Genomic DNA, 25,476 nt, shown 5'->3' with positions numbered 1-25,476 from the left:
CCTAGCGCACCTTGTTGCGAAAGTCGGTCGGATCTTGGTCGGCGCGCAGGCGCCCTGGCTTCGTCTTTGCGGCGCCGCGCATGTGCGCAGCGGGCGGCTGCGGCAGCCCGATGGGCTGCGATGCCTGTGACCGCGCGTCTTCGGGCAGCAGCTCCATCGTGATGAGCTGGAGACAGGTGAGCGGCAGGCGGGCGGTAGCTCGAGCAGGCTACGCACTCGGCGGCCCCAACGGCCAAAGTCTTGCAGCGACTGCGCAACGAGCCGGAATGCTGGGTGCGTCGGCAGCGACAGGACCTGCTCGCCCGCGTCTGTGCCGTCTGCCTCGCCGCCCTCGGCTGTCATTGTCGGCACCCAGAAGACGAGGCGCCCGCCGGGCACGAGCAGCCCGGCCGCCGAGTCGAGCAGATCGGCGATGAGGTCGCGCAGCGGATAGGGCTTCATCGGCGGCGCATACTCTGGCCGCCTGTATGAGGGTCAGCACGAGTCAAGCTCGACGGGCGCGCGACTCACTCGTGCGACCAGATGCCCGACTCCAAGAGGTACGGCTCCGTGCGCTGCTTTTCGACGTCACGGCGGCCGCAGCGTTTCGCGCCGGCGCGGACGCCATACGGCGCTGCTACGAGTCAGCACATCGAAGCCTGTGTCGCGGCGGCACACTTACGATCTGTCACGATGGCATCGAAGAGGCCGCCACGCAGCGTGCGCAGCGGCGAGTGCGTCACGTCGGCCGCCCAGATGTCGACGAGGCGCGCCGCGACGCCGTACTGCTCTGCGGCAGCGTGGATGCCGCTTCGCACCGCTGTGCGACGTCAGCGCACGGCCAGAGCAAAAAGCGCTTGTGCTGCGACTCACAGCCCTCGCCGCGCCCGCCAAAGACGCCGCCGTCGTAGTGGTTCGGCCCGTCCTTGCCGCGCATCATGGTGATGTCGATGTCCGAGCCCGACACGAGGGCGCCAAAGTGTGCGCACGGGTAGATGAGAGAGCCCGTGCCGAGGAACGGGTCGTACATCAGCGTGCCCGGCAGCGCCTGCACAGACGGGCCCGGCCAGGTCAGCCCCAGCCTGGCAGGGCGCGGACGAGCAGAGAGCGAGCCGCAGCGTCGGAAGACCCATTTCCACTGCGGCTCGCCCTCGGCAGCCCACTCACCAGCGCCATGTTAGCCACAATCAGGCTCATCTCCGCCTCCATGCTCGTGTTGCCGATGTATGCGCGCCGCTTCAGGCTCATCCACTCGACGAGCGCGCGCCCCGTCTGCGCGCCGAGCTCGACCTTGCGCCCGACGTGCACGGCACGCACGAAGTGGCGCACCTCGTGCTTCGACAGCTGCTGCCGGCGCGACCAGTCCTCGAGCCACGTCCACTCGAGCTCCGGCGCGCTGAGGTTGATCGGCCCGTCGAGCTGCATGCTCTCGGCCTCGCGCGGAATCAGCGTGCGTCGCTCGGCCTCGGGCATGCGCCGGTTGATGGACACCATGCTCGCCTTCCAGCTGCGGTTCTGGTACGGCGCGTAGAAGCGGCGCACGTTGCCGGATGCGAGGTATGCCGAGGTGCGTGCGGCGCTGTATCCCGTCGTCCAGTGCGCGTACGCGCCGCAGAGCAGCACGAGGCGGGTCGCGAGCAACCGCACGGCGTCGTCGTCGGGCAGGTGCACGAGCTGGTACGGGCGCTCACACTCCTGCAGCGGCCGCCACTCGTCGGACGGGTCCACGTCGGATGGCCCTGCGCAGGCGGCAAAGCTCGGCAACGATTCTGCGCTGGGTGCCGAGCTCAGCGAGCCCTCTGCGCTTGTCGTGAACTTCGGCGACGGCTCGCGGGCGTCGGGCGTCGGCACGAAGGCGTACGGCACGCCCAGCGCCGTGCATACGGCCGCGAACTCGGGCAGGCGGAACGAGGCGTGCTCCGAGCTGAAGTGCAGCACGTACAGCGGGCCGATGCTGTCCGGCGCCGTGCCCGGGCGGTTCGTCTGCATGGGTGACCCTTGAGGAAGTGAAGCGCGGCGTGGCTGGGCGGCGATGAGGGGCAGTGGGAGGAGGGCAAGGAAGCGAAGCAGGGCGTTGCACAGCCTCGCGGAAAATCCGTGTCGCGCGCCTCTCGTGCGCAGCGCTCGGCCATCTTGTCGCTCACTCACCACCGCCCTCATGCCACAACCTTTCCCAGCCTGGCTAGGCTCCCCCCTCTAAATGCATGGGCAACCTACTGCCCAATATATCTTTATGCCTGGAGCCAGCCCAAATCGGCTCTGGCAACTCAGCCTGTCACCTCAAGCCCGAGATACGGGCGTGGGTCAGCGTCTGGAGGGCGGCGCAAATGCGACGTGTCTGCAACGGCAAGCGACGGCGCGTCGTCGAGAGAAGTGGAGAGCGTGACATTGATGGGGATGCGGGCCGGGATGATGTGGGTGGGTGTCCGAATTAGCAGGCCCCTGCAGGGATCCGGTAGCATCGAGCGGGTATAGGGTGGGAGGGGAAGCGGCGGCGCGGCGCAGCTCTTCTCAGGCGATCGAGGCGGTGCGGTCTGCCTCGGCCGTGGCCCACGGATAGCTCGGCGGCAGCTCCTCGGCCTCGCGCGCGCCGGGAGCGTTGGGCAGCGCCTCGCTGCCACGCGGCACGGCGATGCGGGCCGTCGTGCCGTCGGGCGACTCCGGCGCCGTGCTGAGCGTCAGCCAGGCGCGGCCGACGGCCTGCGGACTGCCGGCTTGCGGCGGCGAGCGGGCCGCGGCGGGCAGCGTGGAGCCACTGGCAGCGGCGGGGCCGCCGGCGTCGCGCGTCGCCGCCGTGACGTTGTTGACGCCGCGGCGCGCCGACCGCAGCTCGGCATGGCGCGCGGCGGAGAGAGGCACGCTGGTCGCTGGCGAGCTCGGCCCGTTGCTCATCTTGCGCACCGTCGGCAGCGGCACGCGCTGCTGCGGCGACGAGCGCGGAGCAGTCTCGGCACCCACAGCGACACTGGCGCGCTGAGTGCCGGCGAGATCCGGGGGCAGCGCGCCGTCGGGCGCCGTGACGACGGTCAGCTCGTCGTCGCGCGCCGCCGGCAGGCTCCAGTAGTCCGGCAGGCTCAGCCAGGCATGCGCCGTCTGCGAGTGCGTCAGCGCCAGCGGGCACTCGATGTTGATGTCGAACAGCTGCGGCTTGCCGTCAGGCCCCGTCGTGCGCCCCGCGCCGACCTTCTCAACACGGATGGAGAGGCGCACGATGTGGCGCACGGCGATGTTTGAGCGCGCGTGGTTTGTCGAGATGTTGATGCGCGTGCCCATCGGCACCTGCAGTTCCGCAGCCATCTCCCACGGGCCGAGCGGGTCGAGCAGCGAGGCCGGGTTGCCTAGGCCCTCGTGGCGGTCTGCCTCGGCGTACGAGAGCGCCGCGGCTTGCGCGTACGGCGTGAGCGGATGTATAGAGAGCGCGTCGGGCGACTCGGAGGTGATGGGCAGCAGAGGCTCGCCCGCCACTGGCGACATGAGCTTGAGCAGCGTCCAGCGACGCGGCACTTCGTGGCGCGCGATGCGACGGCCCTTGGCGAAGTAATCCGTCTGGGCAGCAATGGTTGAGCAACGGAACGATCGCTAGGGCTCACTCCAGACTCACGCGCTCTTCGAGTGTAGCGACGACGCGATGCACGCGGCACTTGTCGATGGGCACGAGGCGCAGCCAGAGCGGAATGGTCGCACCGACGGGAAACGACTTGCCCGAGATGACGACGGCGTAGGCCAGGCTGTCTTCCCACGTGCGCTCGACGACGATGCTCTCCGTCTCCTCGCGTCCGTCCTCGTCAGGCGCGTGTACCAGCACCACCTCCGTCTCGGCCGCCAGATTCGGCGTCAGCGCACCAGAGCGCACCACGAGGCCGCGCAGCTGGTAGACGTTCGAGCCAAAGTCTGCATGCAGCGTCGGCGGCAGCGCGGCCGGCAGCGGGAAAGAGATCGGGTAGGTGTACGTGCCTGAGGAGGTATGTCAGTCGCAGCATGGCCAGGTCAGCTCTGCGCCACGCACCCTTGGCAAACTCGCGCCACACGCCGCCCTCCTCGTCCTTGTCGCGCTCGCGCGTCTCGCGCTCGTCGTCGCGGTGCTTGTCGGCCTCCTTGAGCAAGCCGCCCAGCAGGCTCTTGATGCCGCCCTTCTTGGCCTTTGGCTTCGTCGCTGCGGGCAGCGGCGCGTTTGCGGCGGGCTCCATGCTTCTGTCCGTGCTGCGGCGCCGTGAGGTTGAAGTCGAGCTCTCCGCCGCAAACGGGTTGAATGTGTGGTTCACGGACGGCGTGCTGGGTGCCGACGTGGCGTTGCCCCACCGCTGCGACTGCAGGCTGCCGCTGCGCTGCATCGAAGCGCTCGGGAATGCGGGTGCAGCAGTCTCAGCCTCGGGCGTTGCAGCACCCGGCGGCGGGCCCTGGCCGAAGCGCACAGCGCCGCGCTCGGTGCTCGGACTGCTGGCGTTGCGCTCCTGCCGGCCTGCCGGGTGCAGAATGCTGCGGCTCTGCGGGCCTGCGGCGTGGTTCGACTGCGGCGAGGTGGGAGCGGCGATGGGCAAGGTAGGCCTAAGTGGGCTCGGCGAAGCCGTGCGCGGCGGCGCGTTGGGCGTGTACGACGGCGGCGGCTCGCCCTGGGCACTCAGCGGCGGCGAGACCAGCGGGCTGCGCGGCCGCAGAGGCGCTGCAGAGAGGGCAGAGCTCTGCGGCGACGGGACGCCTCTGGCGCTCGGCGAGAAGCTGCTGCTCGCGTGCGAGCTGGCGGTCGTGAGAGACGAGCCGGAGACGGGTCCGCCGCTGCCTGCGCTGCCGGCGCGGCGCATCGACGGCCTCTTGGGCGTCGACGTGCCCGAGCGCCGGCCCGACGACAGCGACGCGCCCGAGCTGCCGTGCGGCATATCGCCCTGCAGCTCGCGGATCAGCGCCTGCGGCAGCAGCGAGCTGCCGGCACGCGCGGCCACCTGCGCCACGCGCGCGAGGCCGGCGCGCTCCTCCGACGAGCCCTCGATGGTGCTGCTGAACGTCGGCGTGGCAAAGGCGCCGGCGACGCGGCCGTCCTCCGCCGCGGCGCCGCGTGCATGCACGTCGGCAGAGGAGATGCCCGGCCCGATGCTCTGTGCGCGGCGGCGCGGCAGCAGGTCCGACGAGCGCGCGTGGAAGAGCGACACCGTCTGGCTGATGATGACGGACTCCTCGCCCAGCTCGAGGCGGTTCGAGCCGATGCCTGTGGGCGCAGGATGAGCACAGGACAAGCAGGGCAGACAAGCCTGATGCGGGCGCAGAGCGGCAGTCATTCGCGAGCACGGCGCGCAGGTTTGCGTGCAGTCTGCGTCTGCGAGTCTGCACCTCCTGATCGGAGCGCACAGATGCTGCCGCAACAGACAGCGGCGCGCCACTCCCGCAGCACCCGAGCAGCCCTTCTGCACTGGCCAAGCACCGCATTCTCAGCAGCGCCTTTCTGCAGGCGTCGACCACCACCTCTACAACCCCAAGCTACCCTTATGCACCCACGCTGGCCCTCTCCCACTCGCCGCACACGCACCCTCGGGCCAGTCGGTGCGCGCCGTGCCGCGCAGCTCTACGCTGATCTCCTTGATGCGGCTGGGGCGCGGCAGCGTGAGCACGAGCAGCCCGCGCAGCTGCGCCGGCGGGGCCTCAAAGTCGACCTGGCGGCGGCGCCCGCGCGCATCCTCGCCCGTGGCCGACTGGCCGCGCAGGTAGACGAGCGGCTCGAAGACTGCGCGCGGAGCGGGTGAGCGGGCGGCGCCTGGCGCAGCAGAGGGCACGCACGGCTGAGCTTGACAGAGGCGGGCGCCATGCTGCGGGCGGCGGCTGCGGCGACGGCAGCAGCAGCAGCAGCAGCGGCGGCGGCGGCACAGGCGGCGATGAGGGTGCTGGAGACGGCAAGGAAGGAGCGAGGCGCGCGCGTCGCGGCCTTGTCGCGCGCGCCCCAAGGCCAAGCCGCGCGGTGCAAGATGCCGCCGGCCCCTCCTTCTCGCTGCTCGGCCATGCTCGGCCATCTGCCGCGCCGCCGCCCCGAGCTCGCCGGGTGCGCCGCATGCTTCTTCGGCAGCATCGTCCCGCCAGCGCAGCGCCCCGTATGCCGCACCAGCATGCAGCCTTGCCAGCAGCGGACGCAGCAACGCAGCTCGCCGCTCCTCCCAATTCTCCGCAGCGGGAGCGGCGCCTGGCACGCCCGCCGCGCTCCCGCAGCGCTCATGCGTCGGCCGCAGCACCGCACGCCGCAGCATCCACCAGCAGCGCAGCCGTGCCGAGCCGAGCTGAGCCGTGCCGCAGCGGCATCCGCATCATCACTTTGGTCAGTACGCACAGCGAGGCGGCGAGCCTGACCTCTCCGCGCCGTATGCTGCCCCGCATCGCCCCTATCTCTGTGTCTCGCTCCCCGGACGGCCTCGAGGGTTTTGCCGGCAGATGCTGGTGCTGGCGCCGTACCACCCGCCGCGCCCGCGCGCGGCACGCTAGCCGCCCGGTCGCACGCTCGCGGCGCCGAGTGCGCCCGCGGCTTTCAAGGACGGCGCACGCGTCGACGACAAGGCGAATCCGCAGGGCACGTCTCAGCGAGTGGCGGCGCTGCGCAAGTGCTATGGCGACACTCCGTGAGTTGCCGCTTGCATCCTCAAAGCAGATCTCAATTTCGGCGCTGACTCTTGCTCAGCTTGCGCGACGTCAAGTTGACATCGCCCGCTCACTTGCGCTCGCGCCCGCGCCAAGGCGAGTGGGCCGTGGTGCTGACTAAGCGCGAACCGCACAAGATTGTGCGGTTCGCGCTTAGTCAGCACCACGGTCAGGGCGCGCGGCGGGTCCAAGGCGCCTTTGTCCTCCCACCCACCTCCTCGCTCCCTCGCTGCTCGCTCCACCATGCAGCGTCTGCCTCGCCTGCTGCGCGCCTCGCACTCGGCCGCCCCGCTCTGCGTGGCCGGGCCGTCGGTGCCGCGTCCTCTGCCGCGCCCACGAGCCCTCCACGTCTCGCACGCTGCACTGCGGCCGCCGGCGCCGCACGAGCCGGCCGCGCATGATAAGGCCGCTCCGCCGCCGCCGCCGCCGGCTCGCAGCAGCAAGGTGGCAACCAGGCATACCTCTGCGCAGCCGCAGCCGCGCAGCAGTCAGAACGATGCCGCTGCTGCCGCGCCGCCGCCACCGCCCGACGCGCCGCCATCAGCGCTGCGCTCTCGCAACGCTGCAGCGTCGTCAGAAGGCAGCAGCAGCAGCATTCGAAGCAGCGCAGCGAGCACCAAGAAGCAGACGGCTCTCACTCCTTCGACCTCTGCGCCATCAGCGCCCACTACTGCCGAAGCAGTGCAGCCGACGATCCAGGAGCGCATCAAGACGCTCTTTGCGCAGGCGAAGTTTCTCTTCAAGTTCTACCTCGCTGGCCTGAAGCAGCTGCAGACGAATCGCCTGCGTGCAAAGGAGATTCGTGCGGCGGCGCTGACTCGCAAGGAAGGAGAGGAGAAGTGGAGCTGGGCTGAGGGGAGAGTGCTGTGAGTGCTGCGTGAGGCGACAACGGAGCGAGGCGGTGTAGTCCGGAGGCGAAGTGAGGGAGTGGAGCGGGATCACTGCAATGAGGCCGGTAGAGCTGGAAGCGGAAGCGGCGCTCTGTGATTTCCCTGCTCTGAGGTCAAGGGCGCAAGTCCGAGTCAGAGAGCGTCATAGCTCGCAGTCTCAACGGAAGCTGCAGAGATCAGCTCACACGACCAGGTCGCTGCACTCCTTTGTCGACGAGGCTGCTACGTTGTGTCAAGCTGCGCCAAAGACCACTTTTTGCGTCTGAGCAGCGATGGCAAGCGCAAAGCCGACTTAAATTGCGAGCTAGATTCATCTCGCGGCTGCCAGGGCGCTGCATGAGACTCTCACGTCACTAGCAATGGTATAGCCCATCGCTCTTGCCATGAACTCCTCGCTCTTGCCATGTTCCCGTCGATCGGCATGTACTGACACTCTCTCTCTGCAGTCGGACACACTCGGCGGACATGTGCAAGCTGCCGCTCTTTCTCGCCATTCTGCTGATCCTCGAGGAGCTGCTGCCGCTCGTCGTCATCTACGCTGTGCGTCTTTCGCCCACGCTGTTGCGCACCTGTGCTCACTGCTTCGTCCTCAGCCCGGTCTGCTGCCTTCGACTTGCATCTTGCCTTCGCAAGCGTCTAAAATCCGCGTCAAGGAGGAGCTGGCTCGCGCTGGCGCCGTGCTTGAGCTGAGGAAGCATGAGTCGGACGTGCACGCCGCGCTGGCCGTCGAGCCTGCCGTGGGCGCCGTTGATGAGGGTGCTGCGCTGCGGACACTAGAGCGCGAGCGGCTCGTCGAGCTTGCCAAGTGAGTCCACGCGCGCTCAATAGCCGCTCGAACATGTGCTGACCTCTGCGCAGGATGCACGCGCTCGCAACCTGGGGCCCGGCAGCCTTCCTTGTGCGCCGTCTCTCCTCGCACGTGGCCTTCGTCAAGGCGGACGACGCTGCGCTCGCCAAGGCTGTGGAGCGCGGCGACATGCCAGATGCTGAGCTGCTTGTGCAGGCGTGCAGCGAGCGCGGACTGTGCGTAGCGTGCTCAGCCGCAGCGTTGAGGCAAGCGCTAACCTCTCTTTTGTCCTCAGGCAAGCAAGCGGAATCGAGCAGGAGCAGATGCAGAGTAGTGAGTTGCCTGTTCGACGCCGCTGCAGCCGCCTTCAGACTGACGACTGTCTCTGCAGACCTGCGCCGCTACCTGGGCCTGCCGCCATCCCCACTGCTGCGCGCCCTGACGCTGTACCCACAGCCGACGGCCGCCTCGCTTGCGCCGCTGCAGGCCGTCGCCGCCGAGGATGCCGACAAGGGCGTCATGGCCAAGGCCAAGGATGTGGTGCACGACGTCGTCGAGGCCGAGAAGCGGCGCGAGGCGGGCAAGGCGCCGGAGCCCGAGGAGAAGTCGAAGTCGCCATAGAGACCTGATGCTGCGGGCAGAGCAACTGCTAGAGCTCGCGCCTCCATCCCACCACCATTCGTTAATACACGCACGCTGGAGAGAGAGCTCGGGTGTGAAATGCAAGACGTGCTAATTAACAGGTGAAAGAGGCGGCGAAGGCAGGAAGAGGGCGCGCAGAGCAGTGAGGTGGAAGTCCGGGGGGTATGAGTATGCAGGCTGGGCGTGGAGAGGGTCGTGGCGGCGTGAACGAGGCGGGCGGGGAGCCGGGGTTATTGCTGCGAAACTCGGTCAGCGACGATGCGCAGGCCGCGGCATCGCTCGCCACTCACCATCAGCAGCGCGACGCCACCAGCAAGCACCGCCAGGGTCAATGCGCTCTCGATGCGGCCCGGCGAGCGCAGCTTGTGTGCGCTGCTCGTGCTGCCGCTGTTGCTCTGCAGCGAGCGCGACGTGTCCTTCTGCGAGGCGGCGGGATTGCAGATGCCGTACGGTCCCAGCGCCGTGTGCGAGCAGTGGTTCTGCGACGTGTACTGGAAGCACTGCAGCACTGCGACCGGGCATGTCAGATGGCGCGCCTGCGAGAGGTGAATCGAGACTCACTGTCGACATATGCCGAGCTTTCGCACTCGGTGCCCATCACACCCTCGGGCGAGCCGGTCCCGTCGGGCAGCGCAATCTGCGTCAGGTTGCCTCCGACGGCTGCGCAGCAGTAGCTCGTCACGTCCTGGATGCTGCAGGAGCCCACGTCAGTCGAAACGTGCATGAGTGCGGAGTCGGCTTGCGAGCGCCATGTGGCGGCGGAGTCATGGCAGCTGGCCCAGAGCTTCGTCCCATCTGAGCACTGAGCGGACGCAGTACGCCCGACACATCCGTATGTGCCCTGCAGTCGACCGACCACAGGACAGCGAGGCGAGCTGGCGACTGTCTTTGCGCAGGCGCATGACAGGACATCTCGAGCTCGCCATCGCACAAGCACACAGGAGACAGCAGCACTGAGCAGCGTCAAGACGCGGGCGACAGAGTCCTTGCACAAGCAGCCCTAGGCGGAGCTCCATGTGGCCCTGCAAGCGCACTGCATCTCGCCGGCCGGGCGAAGCAGTACAGCGAGAGGCGCATGCGCCTACAAGCGAGGCACCCGCGTCTGCTGCGCGTCTGCGGCATCGACTCCTCGGGCATGGCTAGAGAGCGATACCCCTCGCAGTGTGGTTTGCACTCTGCGCTCCACTTTGCCCCTGGCCCTCTTGGCCTTGCGGCTCGGAGCCATGCAATCTCTGCAGCACATGCAGCCGCGGCCCATGGTGCATCCTTCGCCGAGTAACATCCTGCATCGCCCTGCTCCGCGCATCCCGGCTCCGCAGCAGCACTTACTATCCGGCGCAGCTGCCCTCGGCGGCGTCGGGCACGCTGCTGGCAATGACGCTGCACGAGCCGTTGAACTCGCCCTGCTCGTTGAGCACGAGCGTGCCCTCGCTGTTGTGGCCCGCGGCGACGACGACGACGACGCTGGAGCTGGAGGCCGTCGCTGCGGCGCCCGAGGCGGTGGCCGTGGCCGATGCGCTTGCGAGCGAGGCCGTGGCGGAGCCGGAGCGCGACGCGCTTGCGGCGGCACTGCTGCCCACGCTCGACGACGCGTTGGCCGGCGCACGCAGCAGGAGCAGCGCGGTGAGGAGCGGCATGCTGGTGCGGTGCGGCGGAGGGTGCTTGTGATGGTGGTGCAGAGCATCGCATGCGCCAGCCAGCCGGCGCCCCGGATGCCAGCATCAGCTCTCGGCAGCAGCAGGCGCGGCGGCGCTGCCCGAGGGGCAAGAGCGAGCACAAAGCGCCGCGGCTGCACCTGCGCTGCTTGCTGACCGCTGGGTGCTGCGCTGCTCCTCACCGCCGCCTTGGCGCCTTTTGCGCTCTCGCCGAGCTCCGCCGCCGCCGCCGCCGCCGCGCCCGCCTTACTGTAGATCCGCAGCAGCGCTCACACTGCCCAAGTGCCACAGCTGCAGGTGCCGCACCCGCCATGCGCGCGCCCCTTCTTGGCAGCATCATGATCGCGCCGGCGCACCAGCACAGAGCGAGAGGCGCAGCATGCACCAGCAGCAGCAGCGTTCAGCGGGCGGCACCGCTGCACCTCAGCGCTCAGCAGCGGTGCCGGCGTCGGCGCCGATGCTCCTGCCGCTCTCGCTCTGCGCAGCAAGCTCGGAGCACCGCGTCGCGCCTGCTGAGCTCCAAACGTCGCCCGCAGCACGTGCGAGCGCAAGCCCGCAACCATACGCTCCCGATCTCGGCCGTCCGGGACGTTGCCCACGTCAGCGTCAGCCTCGGGCACGCCGCAGCATCGGCGAGGCTCGTCTCCTCGCGCGGCCGAGGGCCGTCTCCAGCGCGCAGAAAGTGCAGGTGAACGCGCGCGCCGCGCCGGCCCCGCGGCTGCGGCGACGAGAAGGAGGTGGAGGCGCCACTCTAGCGCACCGGCTCGCCTGCCCCGCTCTGCTGCAATTAAGCGCTGCTCAAGGGGCTGCGCGGTCGTCTTCGCTACCACCACCATCACCTGTTTCAGCATGCCTGCTCCGCGTCGCGTCTTCCGTGTCGATCACGTCGGCAGCTTCATCCGTCCCGACGCCGTGCTCAAGGCGCGCGCCGCGCACTTTGCCGGCGAGCTCGACGCCGCCGGCCTGCGTGCCGTCGAGGACGAGGAGATCGCCAAGCATGTGCGCCGCCTCGTGAGCGAGGGCGTGCAGTGCATCACCGACGGCGAGTTCCGCCGGCAGTAGTGAGCAGCGCCGCAGCAGCGCGGGCGTGGCACGCCTGACGCCCCGGCGCAGCTTCCACCTCGACTTCCTCAAGCACATCGACGGCGTCGTCGAGCAGTTCAACACCCTCGAGCAGAAGGAGGGCCACAAGCCGCCCACGCTCGCCGTCACGGCCAAGATCGCCTGGCCGCAGGGAGGCATCGAGGTGCGCAACTTCGAGTTTCTCCAGAGCCTGCTGCCCGCCGGCGAGTCGCACCGCATCAAGATCACCATGCCCTCGCCGACGATGCTGCTGCGCGGCGGCCGCGAAGCGGTGTCGACCGAGGCGTACCCGGACCTCGCCGACTTCTACGACGACCTCGTGGCCGTGTACCGCGCCGAGATCGATGCGCTGTACCAGGCCGGCTGCCGCTACATCCAGTTCGACGACACGAACCTCGCGTACCTCACCGACCCGACGATGCGCCAGCAGCAGCGCGACGCTGGCGAAGACGTCGACACGCTCCCCGCGCGCTACGTCGCCCTCATCAACCGTTGCATCAGTCCGCGTCCCGACGACCTGACCACAGCGACCCACGTCTGCAAAGGCAACTACAAAGTGACTGGCTTGACACGACGTTTCTTGCTCTCTTGCAGCACCTTCTGACGCCTCCGCACCCCAGTCGACGTACTTCGCGCTGGGCTCGAGCGAGGGCTACGCCCCGATTGCCAAGGAGCTGTTCGGCGACTGCGACGTCGATGCGTGAGTGCTGTCATGCCGATCCGTCGGCACTGTGCATGCCTGTGATGCCGCTGGTGCTGAGAGGCGCGCGTGACGCTGACACGTGCCGCACGCAGCTTCTTCCTCGAGTGGGAGGACGAGCGCCGCTCGGGCGCCGACTTTAGCGCGCTCAAGCCGCACCTGCCGGCGCACAAGATGGTCGTGCTGGGCCTCGTGAGCACCAAGGTGGCCACGATGGAGGACAAGGCGACGCTGGTGGCCAAGATGCGCGCCGCCGCCGAGATGGTGCCCGCCGGGCTCGAGCAGCTCGGCATCTCGGGCCAGTGCGGCTTCTCGTCGACGGTGCACCCCAACGCGATCGACCACGAGCAGCAGTTCGCCAAGCTGCGCCTCTGCAGAGAGGTCGCCGAGGAGCTGTACGGCCCGCAGTCGTAGGCCTCGCCGCCGGGGGCGTGAATGCAACATCTCGCGCAGGGCAGCGCCTTGCGCCCGCAGCCTCGACGCACACGTGTATGAGAGTGAGATCGCAGAGCCGGCTGAGCGGCACGCGCTGCTGCATGCTGCCGCTGCGTCTGAGCGGCTGCGGCTGGGAGCAGCGCAAGCTGTACCAGCGCCGAAGCAACGTGCAGAACCCTGACTGCCGCAGCTGCGCCACTGACAGAAGCGCTGGCCTGTCGGACGGACCGTGGCGCCGGGAGTCTCTGGCGCGGCTGGGTCGAGGCCTGCACGTCTGTGAGCAGGGGGCGCCGTGAGCAGAAGAGAGAGAAGGGGGACGCGCCCTCAGCGCACCTGTAGCCGCACTCCACCTTGACAAAGGCGGACCAGGGCCCGTCCTCCGGCAGTCCAGCTGCGTCAAGCGCCTCAATCTGTGCTGGACTGTCGATCATGAAGCGCAGCTCGGGCGTGCTGCCGGACGGCGCACGGACGCGCATCGTGTCGCGCAGCCTGCGCGCTTCGGCGATGCGCAACACCGGCAGCGGCACGCCGTACAGGATCTGGCGGACGCAGCGTAAGCATCAGAAGGAATCGCCCGACGAGATCGACGTACATCGTCCACCACGCCCTCCTCGACGAGCGGCAGCACGTGCCATGCTTCTGCCAGCGTGCTGACGATGATCGCGCGGTGCTGGCTCGGCGCACTGCCCTCAGCGCCGAGGCAGACGCGCGTGCCCTCGACGGCCTTGTGCGTCTTGATGTGGCAGCGGAAGCGCACGCCCGCCCGGTCGACGGCCCGACGCATGCGCTCGGCGTTGCGGCGCATGATGCTCACGTCAATGACGACGCTGGGCGTCGGGAGCACTGCCAGAGGCAGGCCCACGTATGCAGCCTGGAGCGCCGCCTGCGACGGAAGAGCCATGTACGGCGTCGTCATGCTTGCAGCTCTTCGTGCTTGAGGTGTTGTGGTGAGCGCGAAGCAACAGGCGACGCCAAGCCGCGCTGCACTGTCCACGGCCTCAGGAACGCGCGCTGTGACTCGCGCCTCGGCTGTGGAGGCGCGGCTTGCTCGGGTGCGAACACGGCGGCGCCGTCGCGTGCAAATGCTGCGTGTGTGCGCGTCCCTGTCGAAGCTCGACTCCACGCACACGCAATCACCTCTTCGGCTTTCACAGCGACACCGGCGATGCACGCTTCGTTCATACGACGGCGTTCAACAGCCGGCTGGACACCGTCGCACGATCGAAGCAAGCTACGCTTGGTCGCTGTCGGAGCTCAAGCCGACGGCACAGTTTCGTCGCCTCGACAGCAACATCAGGCAGGCGTACCTTTTCTGATGCGACGGTCGCCAGCTGTCAGCTGCGTGTCCGTCATGTAATAGTGAGGTACTCGTCTGCAAGATGTCGCTCTCGCTGTCGATGCGATGGCGCTCGAGGACATCTCTTCGCCCCGACAGCAGCACCGGCCGGCCAGATGCACCTCGTCCACTCGCAACAAAGCACATCAACCACACATGCGAGGACGAGCCCAGCCAGGCTCAGCTGGGCGCCGCCGTCGCATGTGCGAGATGCGCAGTCGCTGTCGCTACGAGAAGCGAGCGTTCCGTCGAGCGCGGACGTTCGCCTCGAACAACGACAGAAGACTCAACCGTAAGACATACGAGGGCAGCCCAGCCGAGCTCAGCTGGGGCGCCGTCACATGTTCTTGAGCGATGCGAGCATGCTGTTGTTGGTCGAGACGAGGTAGAGCAGCGGGGAGACGTATTGGGCTCGAGTGGTCTGCCGTTGACGAGCGTGCGCTGGAGCTGGCGAGTGAGCAGTCGCCGGCGTTGCGGTGGAGGCTGAGAGCGGTGGAAGCGGCGTGGTGCTGCACGAGCTTGATTCTGCGAAGATGACGAGGTGCGATAGCGCGTGCCGCAGAGGCGCAGGTCTAAGCCGAAGTCGTACGAGCATGCTGTCGTGCGTGCCGTGTTGAGGAGGTTGAAGTGCATGACGGACGTCTAGCGCGGGCCGGCACGACGCGGCGGCAGTTCGCGCCAGCGCTCCTCCTCCCGCGGCGCCGGAAAGCCAAAGCGCGAAGGCGGCCAGAGGACGAAGGCGATGCGAGCTTGGAGGAGGCCGATTGGGATCTGTGATGCGTCGTTGTCACAGTCAGTGACGTGTCAAGGGGGGCGTATTGCATAGCGAGAGAGAGAGAGACTCACCGGTCCGAACTCGCGCGAATCACGGCTCTGGCTCAGTCCTTGCCACGGTCGTGCACCAGGCTGCATGTCGCGCGCATGCTCCGCAACCGAAGCGTCGCCTTCGAGCCAGGCGTGTCCGGCGGGGATGCGGATCAGACTGCGCAAGTGGCCCGGCTTGCTTGCGCGCGACGAGGCGGAGGACTCGAGGGCGTGCGTCGTGCTGTCGGGCCGAATGCGCAGCACGTCGCCGGGCAGGGCGAGGATACGCTTGGTGAGCATGAGGTCTGGCTCGACTGGTGAGCTGCAAGGGAGCGCGGGGGTCAGCAGTCGGGCACAGCTGTGTGGCTGCCAAGGAAGACGCACACGAGCGAAACGACGTCGCCGCGCTTCCACTGCGAAGGCCCGCCCCAGCGTCCGGCGAAGCGGTTGAGCACGACGATGGCGTTGCCGTGCTTGGCGCGTGACGGGGCGTCGTTGAGCGTTGGCTGCAGATGAGAATGAGGCGAGGGGTCAGCACGGGAAGGCTGCAGCCAGAGTGCACGCCGGAGAGTGCGGCGGGCCGGGATGCGCTCCTGCACCGCGTGGGCCAGCTCGAGCGTTGTCACGGAGGATGCCGCTGAACGAAGCGTGCAGCGCCAGATACACCTGCTTCACTCGGCGGCACGGCCCTCGTGGTGCTGACGAGCAAGCGGCACCGTGGCAGCTCCTCGCGCTGCCTCGCTTCGCCGGCAGCACACCTTCTCCAGTGCTCCTCGCAGGCCTCGCTTCGCTTCCTCGTCCACTCTCGCACCCTCCATCCCTCTGCCCAGCACTGCACACACACACACACTCACTTCCATGCTGGCGCCCGTGACCTGCGCCAGCCCGACGGCGTCCTGCAGCAGCACGGCGACGACGGGCAGCCAGAGCAGGCGCGCCGTGAGCAGGTGCGCCGGCGGACGTGCGCGCCGCGAGGCGCCTGCGGCTGCGGACGCCATGGGCTGGAAAGAGAAAGATGCAGGTGGAGGACGGGGTGGGGCGTGGAGGGCCGGTGGTGGTGGAGAGGAAGCAAGCACGAGTAGCGCTCCTCGCTTGCTTTTGACGCGTTGGCGCGGTCTGTGCGCGCCCAGCGAAACCCACGCTTCAGGCACGCTCCACCTGCACAGGCCCGCCGCTCCCAGTCCCCTCCCTTCTCCATCAACCACCTCCAGCCTCAAGCACGCAGCACAGCGCCCGCGCTGCCTCCACATGGCGCAGCCACCTCCGCCGCCACGCCCAAACGGCGGCGCCGTGGGCACCGGCGCGGGCCTGCGCAGCATCAAGCAGCTCGGGCGGCCCAGCACCATCTTCTACGGGTGCGCCCTCCTTGCGCCCTTGGCTGCTCTGCCTCGTGCTTGCGTCTGCTGATGCCGCCCTCTGCGCAGATGGACGGCCCTCGTCTTCCTCGCCGGCTTCGGCTACTTCAGCGTCAAGAGCAGCAACGCGGAGAAGCGCCGCGTGTACGACGAGCGCGAGCGGCAGCGCGCGGCCGCCATTGCCAGTGGCCGGCTGCCGCCTGACGAGCGGCCGGCGCGGCGGCGACATGCGGATCGCTTGACATGACAGGGCAGAGGGGGGCGAAATGACGACGCACTGCTGAGCTGTACAGAGAGAGGCAAGCTGACGCCGCCGTCGTCCGCGCGCGTGTGTGAGCACGCCTGCGTGCCTGCCGGCGCATGCCACGCGCGCACCAGCGTTTGATGTCCCTGATGCGCTGTGCCTTGGCCATCTCGGCGTGGCGCTCATCGAGCGAGGGATGTGAGCTGTGAGCTTGCTGCCTGAGGCGCTGCGGTCAGCGGTGCGTGGCGCGCGGCGGCTGCCTTTGCGCGCGCCGGCGGCGCGGCGGCGCAGCGGTGAGGCATCGCTCTTCGCCTCCCTCCACATCCTCCCCCCTCGCGCTCCCGCTTCCACGCCCCACACCTCTGCTGGCATGTCTTCGTCCCGCTCTGCCACCGTGCATGCGCTCTCTGGGCGCGTGCAGGGCCTCAAGTTCATGCAGCGTGCGACGGCAGCGGCCAGCCGCTCCGCCGCAGAGCCCGCGTCGCAGGATGCTCCCGCCACGCCTGGCCCCAGCCGCACGCCGGCCGTCGACTCGCCGCAAGCAAGCACGCCGGCGCAGCAGACCCAGCTTGCGGCCGACGACGATGAGCACTGGGTGCTGCCGTCTGCAGGCGCGTCAGGCTCGGCGACTCCGTCTGCTGCACGCATCCAGCACGAGCCTGCCTGGGACTCGTGGCTGCTCGCTTCGACCTCGGCGTCGCCAGCAGGCGCCGGCTCGCGCCGCACATTCGGCTCCTGGGCGAGAAAGAAGAGCGCAGCTGCAGAGCAGGCAGCAGAGGAAGAGGAGATGGACGAACAAGAGCGGGAGGGCATGAAGATCGTAGAGGAGCTGAAGAGCGAGCCCGTGCGTCGGAAGTCGAAGGAGAAGAAGCGCAGCGCAGCGCTGGCGGTCGAAGACGGCAGCGTGAGTCGGGCGCAAGGGCCCAGTGCTGGCTGGACTTGCCTGCTCACGCCATCGCAGACCTTGCCGCCAGGCTTCCTCAAGCCCGGCGACGCCGGGTCGCTGCGCAAGAGCAAGAAGGCCAAGCCGAGCTCGCCTGCATCGAGCCAGCTCTCCAGTCAGGAGCAAGCGAGATCCGCAGCCCGCGAGCGCAAGGAGCGCGACATGGCAGGCAAGCAGGCAAAGTCGCGGCGCAAGGCCGGACTGGCAGTGCGCGACGGCGGCGAGGTGGGCAGCGATGAGGACATTGATTTGGATGGGTGGGAGGGCGAGGTGTAGGGAGAATGTCACAGTCTATGGCCACGGTATGTGATGTGAGGGGGAGTGGTGCGTCAGGGGGTGCTCCCTTTGACGCTCCATGTCGCGCCCAGTGCGCGTCGTTCCACGGCGCTTCGTGGCGCTCGAGGTGCAGGGGGACGGAGTGTGGGGCTCGGTGATTGACGATAACTTGAAGAGGCGATGATCCAGGGTCACTTGCTGGCGCACGCTACGTGCGCGCCTCGCGAGCGTCGCGTGCGTCCCAGCACGACAGGTAGCTCGCGTAGCTCCAGCTGGAGGCGGGGCCGCATCTCAGTGACGCTTCACTGCTCTGCGTACGGACTGCTCACCTCAAGTGGCGTGCACCGCGCTGCACGGCGCTCTGGCGCTCGATCTGCTCGTCCATGCGTCCGTCGGAGTAGACGAGCTCCCGGCAGCGCGCCAGCTGCTGCTCGGCGAGGGAGCGCAGGCCGCGCAGAGCACGCTCGTACTCGTCGCTGCCGCGGTGGAACGTGCCAATGTTGGCGCTCGGGTCGCAGATCTGCAGCAGCGGCAGGGAGAGCGCGGTGATCTTGACGTGGCCCAGCCGAGCCCAGTGCGCGGCCGAGATGAAGAGCAGCTCGGCCGTGCCGTGCGTCGTGAGGAACCTGCGTGTGTGTCAGCACGGCCACTGCAGCGATCTGAGGCTGTGCGCACCACGGGTGGCCGATCGACTGGACGACACCGTCGTACACATCCTCGGGGTAGCGGCCCACGCTGGCACAGGTTCTGTCAGTCTGGAGCACGGCAGAGACCGCGCCAAGCGCACACTCACAGAATGCCGTCCTTGAGCTCCTTGCCCTGGTTGATGGCATAGACGTCGCGGAACACCAGCAGGCAGCGGTACAGGGTGGCCGCAGCGCGCTCGCCCCACGGCGCCCAGAGGTCCTTGTCCTGGCCTTCGAGGTGCCCGCTCCAGCCGTGGATGAAGCCGAGCACGCACGCGACATCGACCTCGGTCGGCTTCTGCTGCCCGCCAAGACGCTGGAGCGTGGGAGTGGCGTGCGGCAGCGCAAGCGTGCTCTTGCTAATCGCACCGAGCCGGCGCGCGTCGTCCCACTCAATGGCCATTGGGCCCTCCTTGATTGCCTCGCCGCCCTCATGCTCAATCTTGCCGTCGGTGATCCAGAAGCGCTCCATGCGCTCCTCGATGGCGTGCGCCGCCGCGGTGTAGCGCTCCGCGCGCTCCTCGTCGGCGATGTCGCCGCGCGCAGCGAAGCGGGCGCCCGACAGCAGCGCCGCGCGCTGGACACACAGCACGTGGAAGTGTCCGCCGCCCGCCGAGGGCGAGGCCTCGACCTCCTCCCAGAGCTCAAAGGTGTTGTCGGTTGCCCAGACGCGGGCGACGAAGTCGAGATCGTCGCGCACGAGCGCGCGCACAGAGTCCGGGGTGCCTCCACGCGGGTAGAGCGTTGAGATGAACTCGAGCTCCGACGAGCCGGCCGGGCGAGTGGCGAGCAGGTAGTTGGCGTAGCGCAGGTACGACAGCGCCCGCAGCGCAGGGCCGTCCTGGACAGGTCTCAGCGAGCGTAGCATTGCTTGCTGATCTGGCACTCACGTTCTGCGGCCGGCCCCAGCTGTCCTCAAAAGCGCTGCCGTCTGGCATGTACTTGGGCTCGCCGATGCCGCCCGTCTCAAACGTGCCTGAGCGGTTCGGAAGCAGCTGCAGCTTCATGTTGAGCTCCACAGTGCTAAGTTTGCGGCAGGTCAGCGGAGAGCGCGAGGCGAAGCGCGAGACGCAGGGCAGGAGATCCTAGCGAGATGGCGCTGCAAAGCGATACGCACTCCTTGATGATGCCGTGCAGGCGGCGTGCAGACTCCTGCTCGACTCCGATCTCGAGGCCCTGCTCGGCGCGCTCGAGGGCGCCGATGAGTGCGCGCACGCACAGTCCAGTGTCTCTGTTGGTGAGGCAATCAGCAGTGTCACAAACGTGCCGTGCACAGGCTGCTCACCTGGGCCAGTTGAAGTAGTAGCACTCTGACGGGATGGTCAGTCGGCGAGGATCCAGAACAGCCTCTGATCGCGCACGCACCATTCTCGTCCTTGCCGCCCGGGCGGTCCTCGGGTCTGCTCGGACTGGCGACCATCACGCCCACGGCAGTGTCCGCGGCGTGCCTGCCGCCGGTGCCGAACGCCTGGATGAGCCAGGTCAGGCTGCGGCGCGCCAGCTCGTGCTCGTCGAGCACGCCGCGGCCCTGCTGCGAGCGGGCCTTGATGCCGAGGCGACGGGGCACGACGGCAGCGGCAGGGACCAGCGCCGGCAGCGTGAGGCCGGCGGCGAGCGCCGCGGCCGCAATGGCAGCGGCGGTGAAGACGGGCAGTCCGCCGAACTGAGAGGAGGCCATGATGTGCTGGCGCAGGGTTGTTGTGGTGGGAGGTGGAGCAGGAAGGAAGCCTCCTGCTCGCGGCGCCAAGACCAGAACCCTGCCGCGCTGGCGGTGCACGTGCCGCCGTGTGGAGGCAGCTCCGCGGCGTTGCGCGCGCGCTGCCCGAGTCCCGGCTGCGCGCCGCGGCAACGCGTCCAGCCCCTCTCGCGCTCGCCTTTGAGCCTCCTGAGCAGCAGAACACGCAGAATCGGCTCCGCTACGCCCCAGGCGCCTCGTGCAGCTCTGTACGCGGCCGGTGAGCTCCGTGCAGCGTCTTGCTGAAGTGATGTCTGCTGTAGCGCTCCACGTGCGCTCGTACAGTCGCTCGCAGTCTCGTCAACCCTGCTGGGCGAAAGCTCATCGCGCAGAATGTGCGTATCAGCCTGTCGCTTGGTACACAGGCGGGCCGACGCATCGGTGGCGAGTGTGAAGCAGTCGGCAGACGTGCTGGAGCGCTTGAGACGCGACACGGGACCTCATGAGTCCGCAGCGACGATCAAAGGTTGGTCACTGGCTGCGAACGCCCAGAGCGGTTGCCAGACCGGCACTCAGCCTTGGCACACCTCCCGCCCGCTCAGCCTGCGCTAGCCGCTGAAGCGCCATCTATTGGGTCTCTCGTCCTGAGTAGCGCGTCGCGTGCGTCCATGCTCGGACTCGCGCCACACGCCGAGCGCGCAGCTGTTCCCCTACATAACGCGTAAGTCTCCTGGGCGCTGGAGCTTCGGCGCACGGCAGGCGGGGCCGCAGCGCTGCGCCGGACGCGGAAGCGCAGATCGATGCGCCGTGCAGCACGCAGAGGCGCAGAGGGTCGGCGTTGCCCCTTGGCGTCGGCACAGGCCTGTGCGCGCGCACGGCGCGGACGATGGCAACTAGACTCCGACACAGCGGCGCACGCGGCGTGCAGCATCGGGCATGCGCCAGCGCGTGGGTGCAAGGCACGCGCTGTGCCACACGCACCGCAGCCGCAGGGCGGAGGCACGGCCATGAGGCGCTCCGCTTCGCACAGCGCAGGAGGGCTTCTGGCGGTGGAAGCGGGCCTGCATGAGCGGCATGCAGCGGGCACCAGCCGCTCAGGGCGGTAGCTGCGACGCCGCCAGACTGCAGCCGGCGCAGCGCCACACTGCATGCATCCAGCATCCGGCCCTTTGGGTCCGCCCTCGCAGGCGCGGGACCCTGACACTGGGACCTGAGCCAGCCACAGCGAGCGGCGCGTGAACAGCTGGCTGCAGGACCAGTGCCACACATGAGGTGCTGCGTGCTGCGTGCGGTCCGATGGCAGACGCCAGCGCCGTTCCCTCGCTGCTTGCTTCACCTCGGGCTGTTCTGCGGCTGCGGACCCCGGCTCGCTGCCGGACAACTGGGCAGCAGACCGCCACTCCCACGCTGACATGGCTGGCGCACTGCAGACGCCTTGCAGCAGACGAGGTCCCACACCTGACACATGTTGCGCTGCATCTGGACGGTCCTTGCCATTCCTCAGATCCACGATCCGCACGCGGCGACGCCTCCGACCGTCCCGCTGCGAGAGCTGCAGCTCGCCCAGGGCAGCGGGACCGCACTCCAGGGCCGTACGCTCCCCGCCTGCTCCTGAGACGCAAGACTGCCCCGCGGGAGCGGTGCGCAGCTGCACAGTGTTGCGGCTGGACGTGGGTAGACATCCATTGGACAGACAGCGCTTCCCCTTGGAGGAGAAGCAGCAGGCATGGAGGCTGGGCGCAAGCTCTGGCGTGCTCATGTCTGCAGGTCGCTCTCATGGCAGACAGCGTGGACTCTCGTGATCCGGCTTCTGAGGCATGAGCCGCTGCAGCACATTGCGTATAAAGGCGCTCCATGAGATGCGCTTGCTCCTTGATCCTCAGCAAGTTCCTCGTCTCCTCCATGCGCTTCCTCCCCCTCCTCCTGGCGGCGCTGCCGCTGGTTGCCGCGCTCCCCGCGCCTGCGGACCCCGCTGACGCCAGCGCCGTTGTCGGCAACGAGCGTCACCTTGGCTGGCCCTGCACCAAGTCAAGCCAGTGCGGGACCAAGGACCTCTACTGCCGTCGCGGCAAGTGCGACGTGCGCAAGAAGCTGGGTTTAAAGTGTTACAAGTCAATTGGCGTACGTGAACCTGGCATTCCTTTCCTCAATTGCTTGCGAACCCCCAACGCCGCCGCTCTGCGCGTGCTGCCCCACAGTGCATCTCCAACAAGTGCTCAGAGAAGCGCTGTGTTGCTGGCGCCGTGCTGACGCTCGGCGAGCGGTGCGAGACAAGCAAGTCGTGCGCATCAACGTACTGCGGCAAGTCTAAGTGCGCCGTGCCGCAGCCCGTCGGTGCCGATTGCTACAAGCCAGCTGGCGTGCGTGCCCCTCCGTACTTCTTTTGATGCCAACCGGGGCTGACCCTTTGCGCCATAGTGCCTGTCCGGCATCTGCACGGACCACAAGTGCGCAGCGCCGACGACAACGCCGGATCCGAACCCTACAACGCCGCCGACAACGCCAAAGGACCCCACCACGCCCACCGACCCTACCACGCCCACGGACCCCACCACGCCCACGGACCCCACCACACCCACGGACCCGCCGCCCACGGAGACTAACCCGCCGACCGACGAGCCGAGTACGTGTTGGCCCCTCCTCCGCCTTCCATCCCCCCCTGACCCCATCATTCACAGACAACAGAATCGTGAACGGACATTTTGAAGACGCCAATGCAGGCCCCGACGGCCTGGCGCCATGGAGCATCCTTGGCAAAACTAAGCGCAGCGAGAAGGACGTCACTGCATGGGATGGCGAGCACTACGCGATTCTCACGACAAACCAGAACGGGGGCCCGGCGCTCTACACGGATATGGGCGGCCCGCCGCCGTCGAGAAGAGGTCTCCTGCAGACGCGCGGAACCGACAGGCCCAACGGTGAGTTGATCATGTCCTGCTTTCCTGCCTCCCCCGTCCGGCACTTACCTTGCGGAGCAACGGTGGTGCTGACTCCCTCCACGTCGCAGCCTACGCCGTGACGCTCCGGTATCGCATCGCCGAGATTGCCAATGCCGGCGCAAAGGGCTGCCGCCTGGCCGCCGTCGTCGACGCGCAGAAGGCTGCGGACGCGGCAAGCGTGCGCCTGCCGAGCGCCAGCAGCGAATGGAAGGAGTTCAAAGTGACCGTCAGCCAGTACAACGTCATTCAATTCCTCTACATTGCCATGGACTGCCCTGACGGCGGCACCGGCACCATACATGTGGATGATATCAACGCCGTGCCGGCGGGCTTGCCGGAGGGTCCGGACACCACCGACTATGGCGTGGCGCAGAACCCCTCCTTTGAAGACAACAAGGAGAAGTGGACGTTTGACGCCAATGCCGACATCGTGATCGACGCCAATCCAGGCGCATTCAAGGGTGAGAAGTTTGCCAAGCTCTTTGGCCAAGGCGGCTCCATTGAGCAGGACATCGAGCTCCCGGCCGGCGCAACGGTGGCTGGCTACAACTCGTTCGACGTCAAGTTCAAATTCCGCGTGGCCGCGTACAATCAGGGCAGTGCGCCGGGCACAGCAGCGTGCTCCCTGACTGTGCAGTACAACGACGAGAAGGGCACGGCTCTGCAGAGCATTGTTGGACAAGTGTCGGAGTGGCGGACCTTCGGCATCCGTGCCACCGACCCCAAGCACTTCATCAAGAAGATCAAGATTCTCACCGACTGCAGCCAGTACGCCGGCGCCTCCGCTGAGGTCCACATAGACGCCGTCGAAATCCTCACCAACGACTACAAGCCGCCAATGGCAGATGATGTGTGCATCAACGGCGGGTTTGAGCAGGGACAAGACCCGTGGAAGTTTGGCAACGAGGCGACTATCGGGACCGCGGACTCGTTCTACGACGCCCAGTATGCGCTCCTCAAGGGCGAATCCAGGGGTGCAATTGGTCAGACCATCCAGCTGCCTGACGGCGCACCCAAGGGCTACAATCAATATGTCGTCAAGTTCAAGTACAAGGTCGCCAGCTTCGACGGCCAGAGCGGCGGATGCCAGCTCGTAGCCAACTTCGACACCTTCCCCGTCGCCGAGGTCGATAAGCGCAGATTTGCGAGCGCGGGAGTGTGGACCGACTACCAAGCCACCTTCACAAACGACGACGACTTTGTCAAGTTCATCATCATCGGCACGGCGTGCGACCCAGGCCCGACCACCAAGGTGTACATTGACCAGGTCAAGGTGAGTTGTCTGCCCTCTCTCCGACACTTCGCACCTGACGCTGGACCTCTTGCTTCCAGTTTGTGCCGCAGGCGTACACGCCGGTGCCAAAGTCCGAGCCGACCGACGTCGCCCGGAACGGCGGGTTTGAGAGCGGCAAGGAGCAGTGGACCTTCACAGGCCAGAGCGACATCGGCACGGTCAACTCAAACTATGGCGAGCAATACGCCAGTCTCCAGGGCGGCGAGTCAATTAGCCAGCGCATCGAGATGCCCCGCAGGTCACTTTACGACGGATACAACCAGTACATGGTTTCCTTCCAGTGGCGCGTGACAAGCATCAGCGGCGGCGGGGCCTGCTCGATTGGCATGTCCAACGACGGTGGCGCGCGGATCGACAACACGATCTACGACTTCAACACGGCCAGCACATGGCTTACCCTCAGCAAGGAAGTCACAAACGACGACGCGTTTGTCAAGCTTATCACGATTGACGTAGTTTGCGCGTCCGGCACCTCGGCAACGGTGAACATCGACCAGGTGAAGTTTGCGCCGAAGATGTACACGCCGCCCAAGATCGAGCCAACGGATGTTGCGCGCAACGGCAACTTTGAGAGCGGCAGTCCCTACTGGAGCTTCGATGGCCAAGCCTCTGTCGCCATCGAGGAGCCGCAATATGGCCAGAGGTACCTGTGGCTCCAGTCAGGCGGCAAAGCCTCTCAGCAACTCGTGATGCCTGCGCGGGCGCTGTATGATGGCTACTATGGCTACGATGTCTCGCTTAAGTGGCGAGCAAGGGACTTTGCAAACACCGGCAACTCCAACGGCAAGTGCCACCTCTACTTCTCCCAAGACGGTGGCTGGACAAGGACCCCGATCATGGAATACGCCTTTGGAAATGCGTTCAACGGCTGGATTGACTTCAGTGGCCCCATCGAGAGCGAGGACGGCGGGTTGATCAAGGTCATCACCATCGGTCTGGAATGCGACTACGCTACCACAGCAACTGTCTTCGTCGACCAGGTGCAGTTCAAGCCGCACAAGGAGCTGTTCAGCGCGGCTCGTAATGGCCGATTTGAGGCCGCTGATCTCACGCCATGGGTGGCCAGCGGCACGACTCTGAGCAACGCCGACAAGACTGCCAACGACGGCCTGCACTATGCCCAGCTGTCCGCTTCCTCCTC

General features: G+C 67.5%; 12 protein-coding genes across 12 annotated transcripts; 5 read left to right on the top strand and 7 right to left on the bottom strand.

Annotated features, from left to right (window-relative positions):
• Position 1: 1 nt before the first annotated feature.
• Positions 2 to 1,968, bottom strand: FA09DRAFT_325115 (hypothetical protein; the record flags this gene model as incomplete). The annotated part of the gene is made up of 6 exons (XM_025741154.1): positions 2 to 166; positions 217 to 463; positions 511 to 613; positions 662 to 799; positions 853 to 1,027; positions 1,147 to 1,968. 6 exons carry the CDS (start codon positions 1,966 to 1,968, stop codon positions 2 to 4), a joined length of 1,650 nt encoding a protein of 549 aa, XP_025598958.1.
• Positions 1,969 to 2,747: 779 nt separating this feature from the next.
• FA09DRAFT_306902 (hypothetical protein) lies at positions 2,748 to 5,851 on the bottom strand (the record flags this gene model as incomplete). The annotated part of the gene is made up of 5 exons (XM_025740546.1): positions 5,746 to 5,851; positions 5,498 to 5,692; positions 3,986 to 5,179; positions 3,581 to 3,933; positions 2,748 to 3,525 (listed from the first exon to the last, which is right to left on the bottom strand). Coding segments are annotated over exons 1-5 (2,547 nt in total), but the record flags the coding sequence as incomplete, so codon positions are not given.
• A 72-nt stretch (positions 5,852 to 5,923) lies between these two features.
• FA09DRAFT_248174 (hypothetical protein) lies at positions 5,924 to 6,703 on the top strand. Its single transcript, XM_025739677.1, has 2 exons — positions 5,924 to 6,572; positions 6,632 to 6,703. The coding sequence occupies exons 1-2, from the start codon at positions 6,014 to 6,016 to the stop codon at positions 6,649 to 6,651; spliced, it is 579 nt and encodes a 192-aa protein (XP_025598956.1). The 5' UTR covers positions 5,924 to 6,013; the 3' UTR covers positions 6,652 to 6,703.
• Positions 6,704 to 6,818: 115 nt separating this feature from the next.
• FA09DRAFT_329187 (hypothetical protein) lies at positions 6,819 to 9,010 on the top strand. Its single transcript, XM_025742069.1, has 6 exons — positions 6,819 to 7,457; positions 7,928 to 8,021; positions 8,075 to 8,286; positions 8,340 to 8,504; positions 8,564 to 8,601; positions 8,660 to 9,010. The coding sequence occupies exons 1-6, from the start codon at positions 6,835 to 6,837 to the stop codon at positions 8,887 to 8,889; spliced, it is 1,362 nt and encodes a 453-aa protein (XP_025598955.1). The 5' UTR covers positions 6,819 to 6,834; the 3' UTR covers positions 8,890 to 9,010.
• FA09DRAFT_329185 (hypothetical protein) lies at positions 8,990 to 10,574 on the bottom strand. Its single transcript, XM_025742068.1, has 4 exons — positions 10,240 to 10,574; positions 9,472 to 9,602; positions 9,201 to 9,418; positions 8,990 to 9,146 (listed from the first exon to the last, which is right to left on the bottom strand). The coding sequence occupies exons 1-4, from the start codon at positions 10,545 to 10,547 to the stop codon at positions 9,141 to 9,143; spliced, it is 663 nt and encodes a 220-aa protein (XP_025598954.1). The 5' UTR covers positions 10,548 to 10,574; the 3' UTR covers positions 8,990 to 9,140.
• Positions 10,575 to 10,998: 424 nt separating this feature from the next.
• On the top strand, positions 10,999 to 13,001 carry FA09DRAFT_247784 (UROD/MetE-like protein). Its single transcript, XM_025739675.1, has 4 exons — positions 10,999 to 11,626; positions 11,679 to 12,204; positions 12,269 to 12,348; positions 12,444 to 13,001. The coding sequence occupies exons 1-4, from the start codon at positions 11,415 to 11,417 to the stop codon at positions 12,760 to 12,762; spliced, it is 1,137 nt and encodes a 378-aa protein (XP_025598953.1). The 5' UTR covers positions 10,999 to 11,414; the 3' UTR covers positions 12,763 to 13,001.
• Positions 13,002 to 13,188: 187 nt separating this feature from the next.
• On the bottom strand, positions 13,189 to 13,699 carry FA09DRAFT_337977 (hypothetical protein; the record flags this gene model as incomplete). The annotated part of the gene is made up of 3 exons (XM_025744048.1): positions 13,189 to 13,203; positions 13,254 to 13,322; positions 13,376 to 13,699. 3 exons carry the CDS (start codon positions 13,697 to 13,699, stop codon positions 13,189 to 13,191), a joined length of 408 nt encoding a protein of 135 aa, XP_025598952.1.
• A 433-nt stretch (positions 13,700 to 14,132) lies between these two features.
• FA09DRAFT_247653 (hypothetical protein) lies at positions 14,133 to 14,915 on the bottom strand. The gene has a single exon (XM_025739673.1). It carries the CDS (start codon positions 14,750 to 14,752, stop codon positions 14,300 to 14,302), a length of 453 nt encoding a protein of 150 aa, XP_025598951.1. The 5' UTR covers positions 14,753 to 14,915; the 3' UTR covers positions 14,133 to 14,299.
• On the bottom strand, positions 14,616 to 15,982 carry FA09DRAFT_248035 (LexA/Signal peptidase). The gene is made up of 4 exons (XM_025739676.1): positions 15,778 to 15,982; positions 15,308 to 15,429; positions 14,966 to 15,245; positions 14,616 to 14,890 (listed from the first exon to the last, which is right to left on the bottom strand). The coding sequence occupies exons 1-4, from the start codon at positions 15,919 to 15,921 to the stop codon at positions 14,762 to 14,764; spliced, it is 675 nt and encodes a 224-aa protein (XP_025598950.1). The 5' UTR covers positions 15,922 to 15,982; the 3' UTR covers positions 14,616 to 14,761.
• Positions 15,983 to 16,170: 188 nt separating this feature from the next.
• On the top strand, positions 16,171 to 16,688 carry FA09DRAFT_329182 (hypothetical protein; the record flags this gene model as incomplete). The annotated part of the gene is made up of 2 exons (XM_025742067.1): positions 16,171 to 16,278; positions 16,348 to 16,688. Coding segments are annotated over 2 exons (281 nt in total), but the record flags the coding sequence as incomplete, so codon positions are not given.
• Positions 16,689 to 16,833: 145 nt separating this feature from the next.
• FA09DRAFT_329181 (hypothetical protein) lies at positions 16,834 to 17,800 on the top strand. Its single transcript, XM_025742066.1, has 2 exons — positions 16,834 to 17,426; positions 17,484 to 17,800. The coding sequence occupies exons 1-2, from the start codon at positions 16,893 to 16,895 to the stop codon at positions 17,739 to 17,741; spliced, it is 792 nt and encodes a 263-aa protein (XP_025598948.1). The 5' UTR covers positions 16,834 to 16,892; the 3' UTR covers positions 17,742 to 17,800.
• FA09DRAFT_329180 (Six-hairpin glycosidase) lies at positions 17,691 to 20,131 on the bottom strand. Its single transcript, XM_025742065.1, has 8 exons — positions 19,793 to 20,131; positions 19,713 to 19,737; positions 19,545 to 19,658; positions 19,318 to 19,450; positions 18,535 to 19,268; positions 18,417 to 18,476; positions 18,071 to 18,367; positions 17,691 to 18,013 (listed from the first exon to the last, which is right to left on the bottom strand). Exons 1-8 carry the CDS (start codon positions 20,103 to 20,105, stop codon positions 17,950 to 17,952), a joined length of 1,740 nt encoding a protein of 579 aa, XP_025598947.1. The 5' UTR covers positions 20,106 to 20,131; the 3' UTR covers positions 17,691 to 17,949.
• Between the last annotated feature and the right edge of the window lie 5,345 nt (positions 20,132 to 25,476).

This window comes from Tilletiopsis washingtonensis (assembly GCF_003144115.1).
Source record: "Tilletiopsis washingtonensis strain MCA 4186 unplaced genomic scaffold FA09scaffold_8, whole genome shotgun sequence".
Classification (NCBI taxonomy): Eukaryota; Fungi; Basidiomycota; class Exobasidiomycetes; order Entylomatales; genus Tilletiopsis; species Tilletiopsis washingtonensis.
The sequence above is the reverse complement of the archived record's forward strand: the minus strand, read 5'-3'. Positions and strand labels throughout refer to the sequence as shown.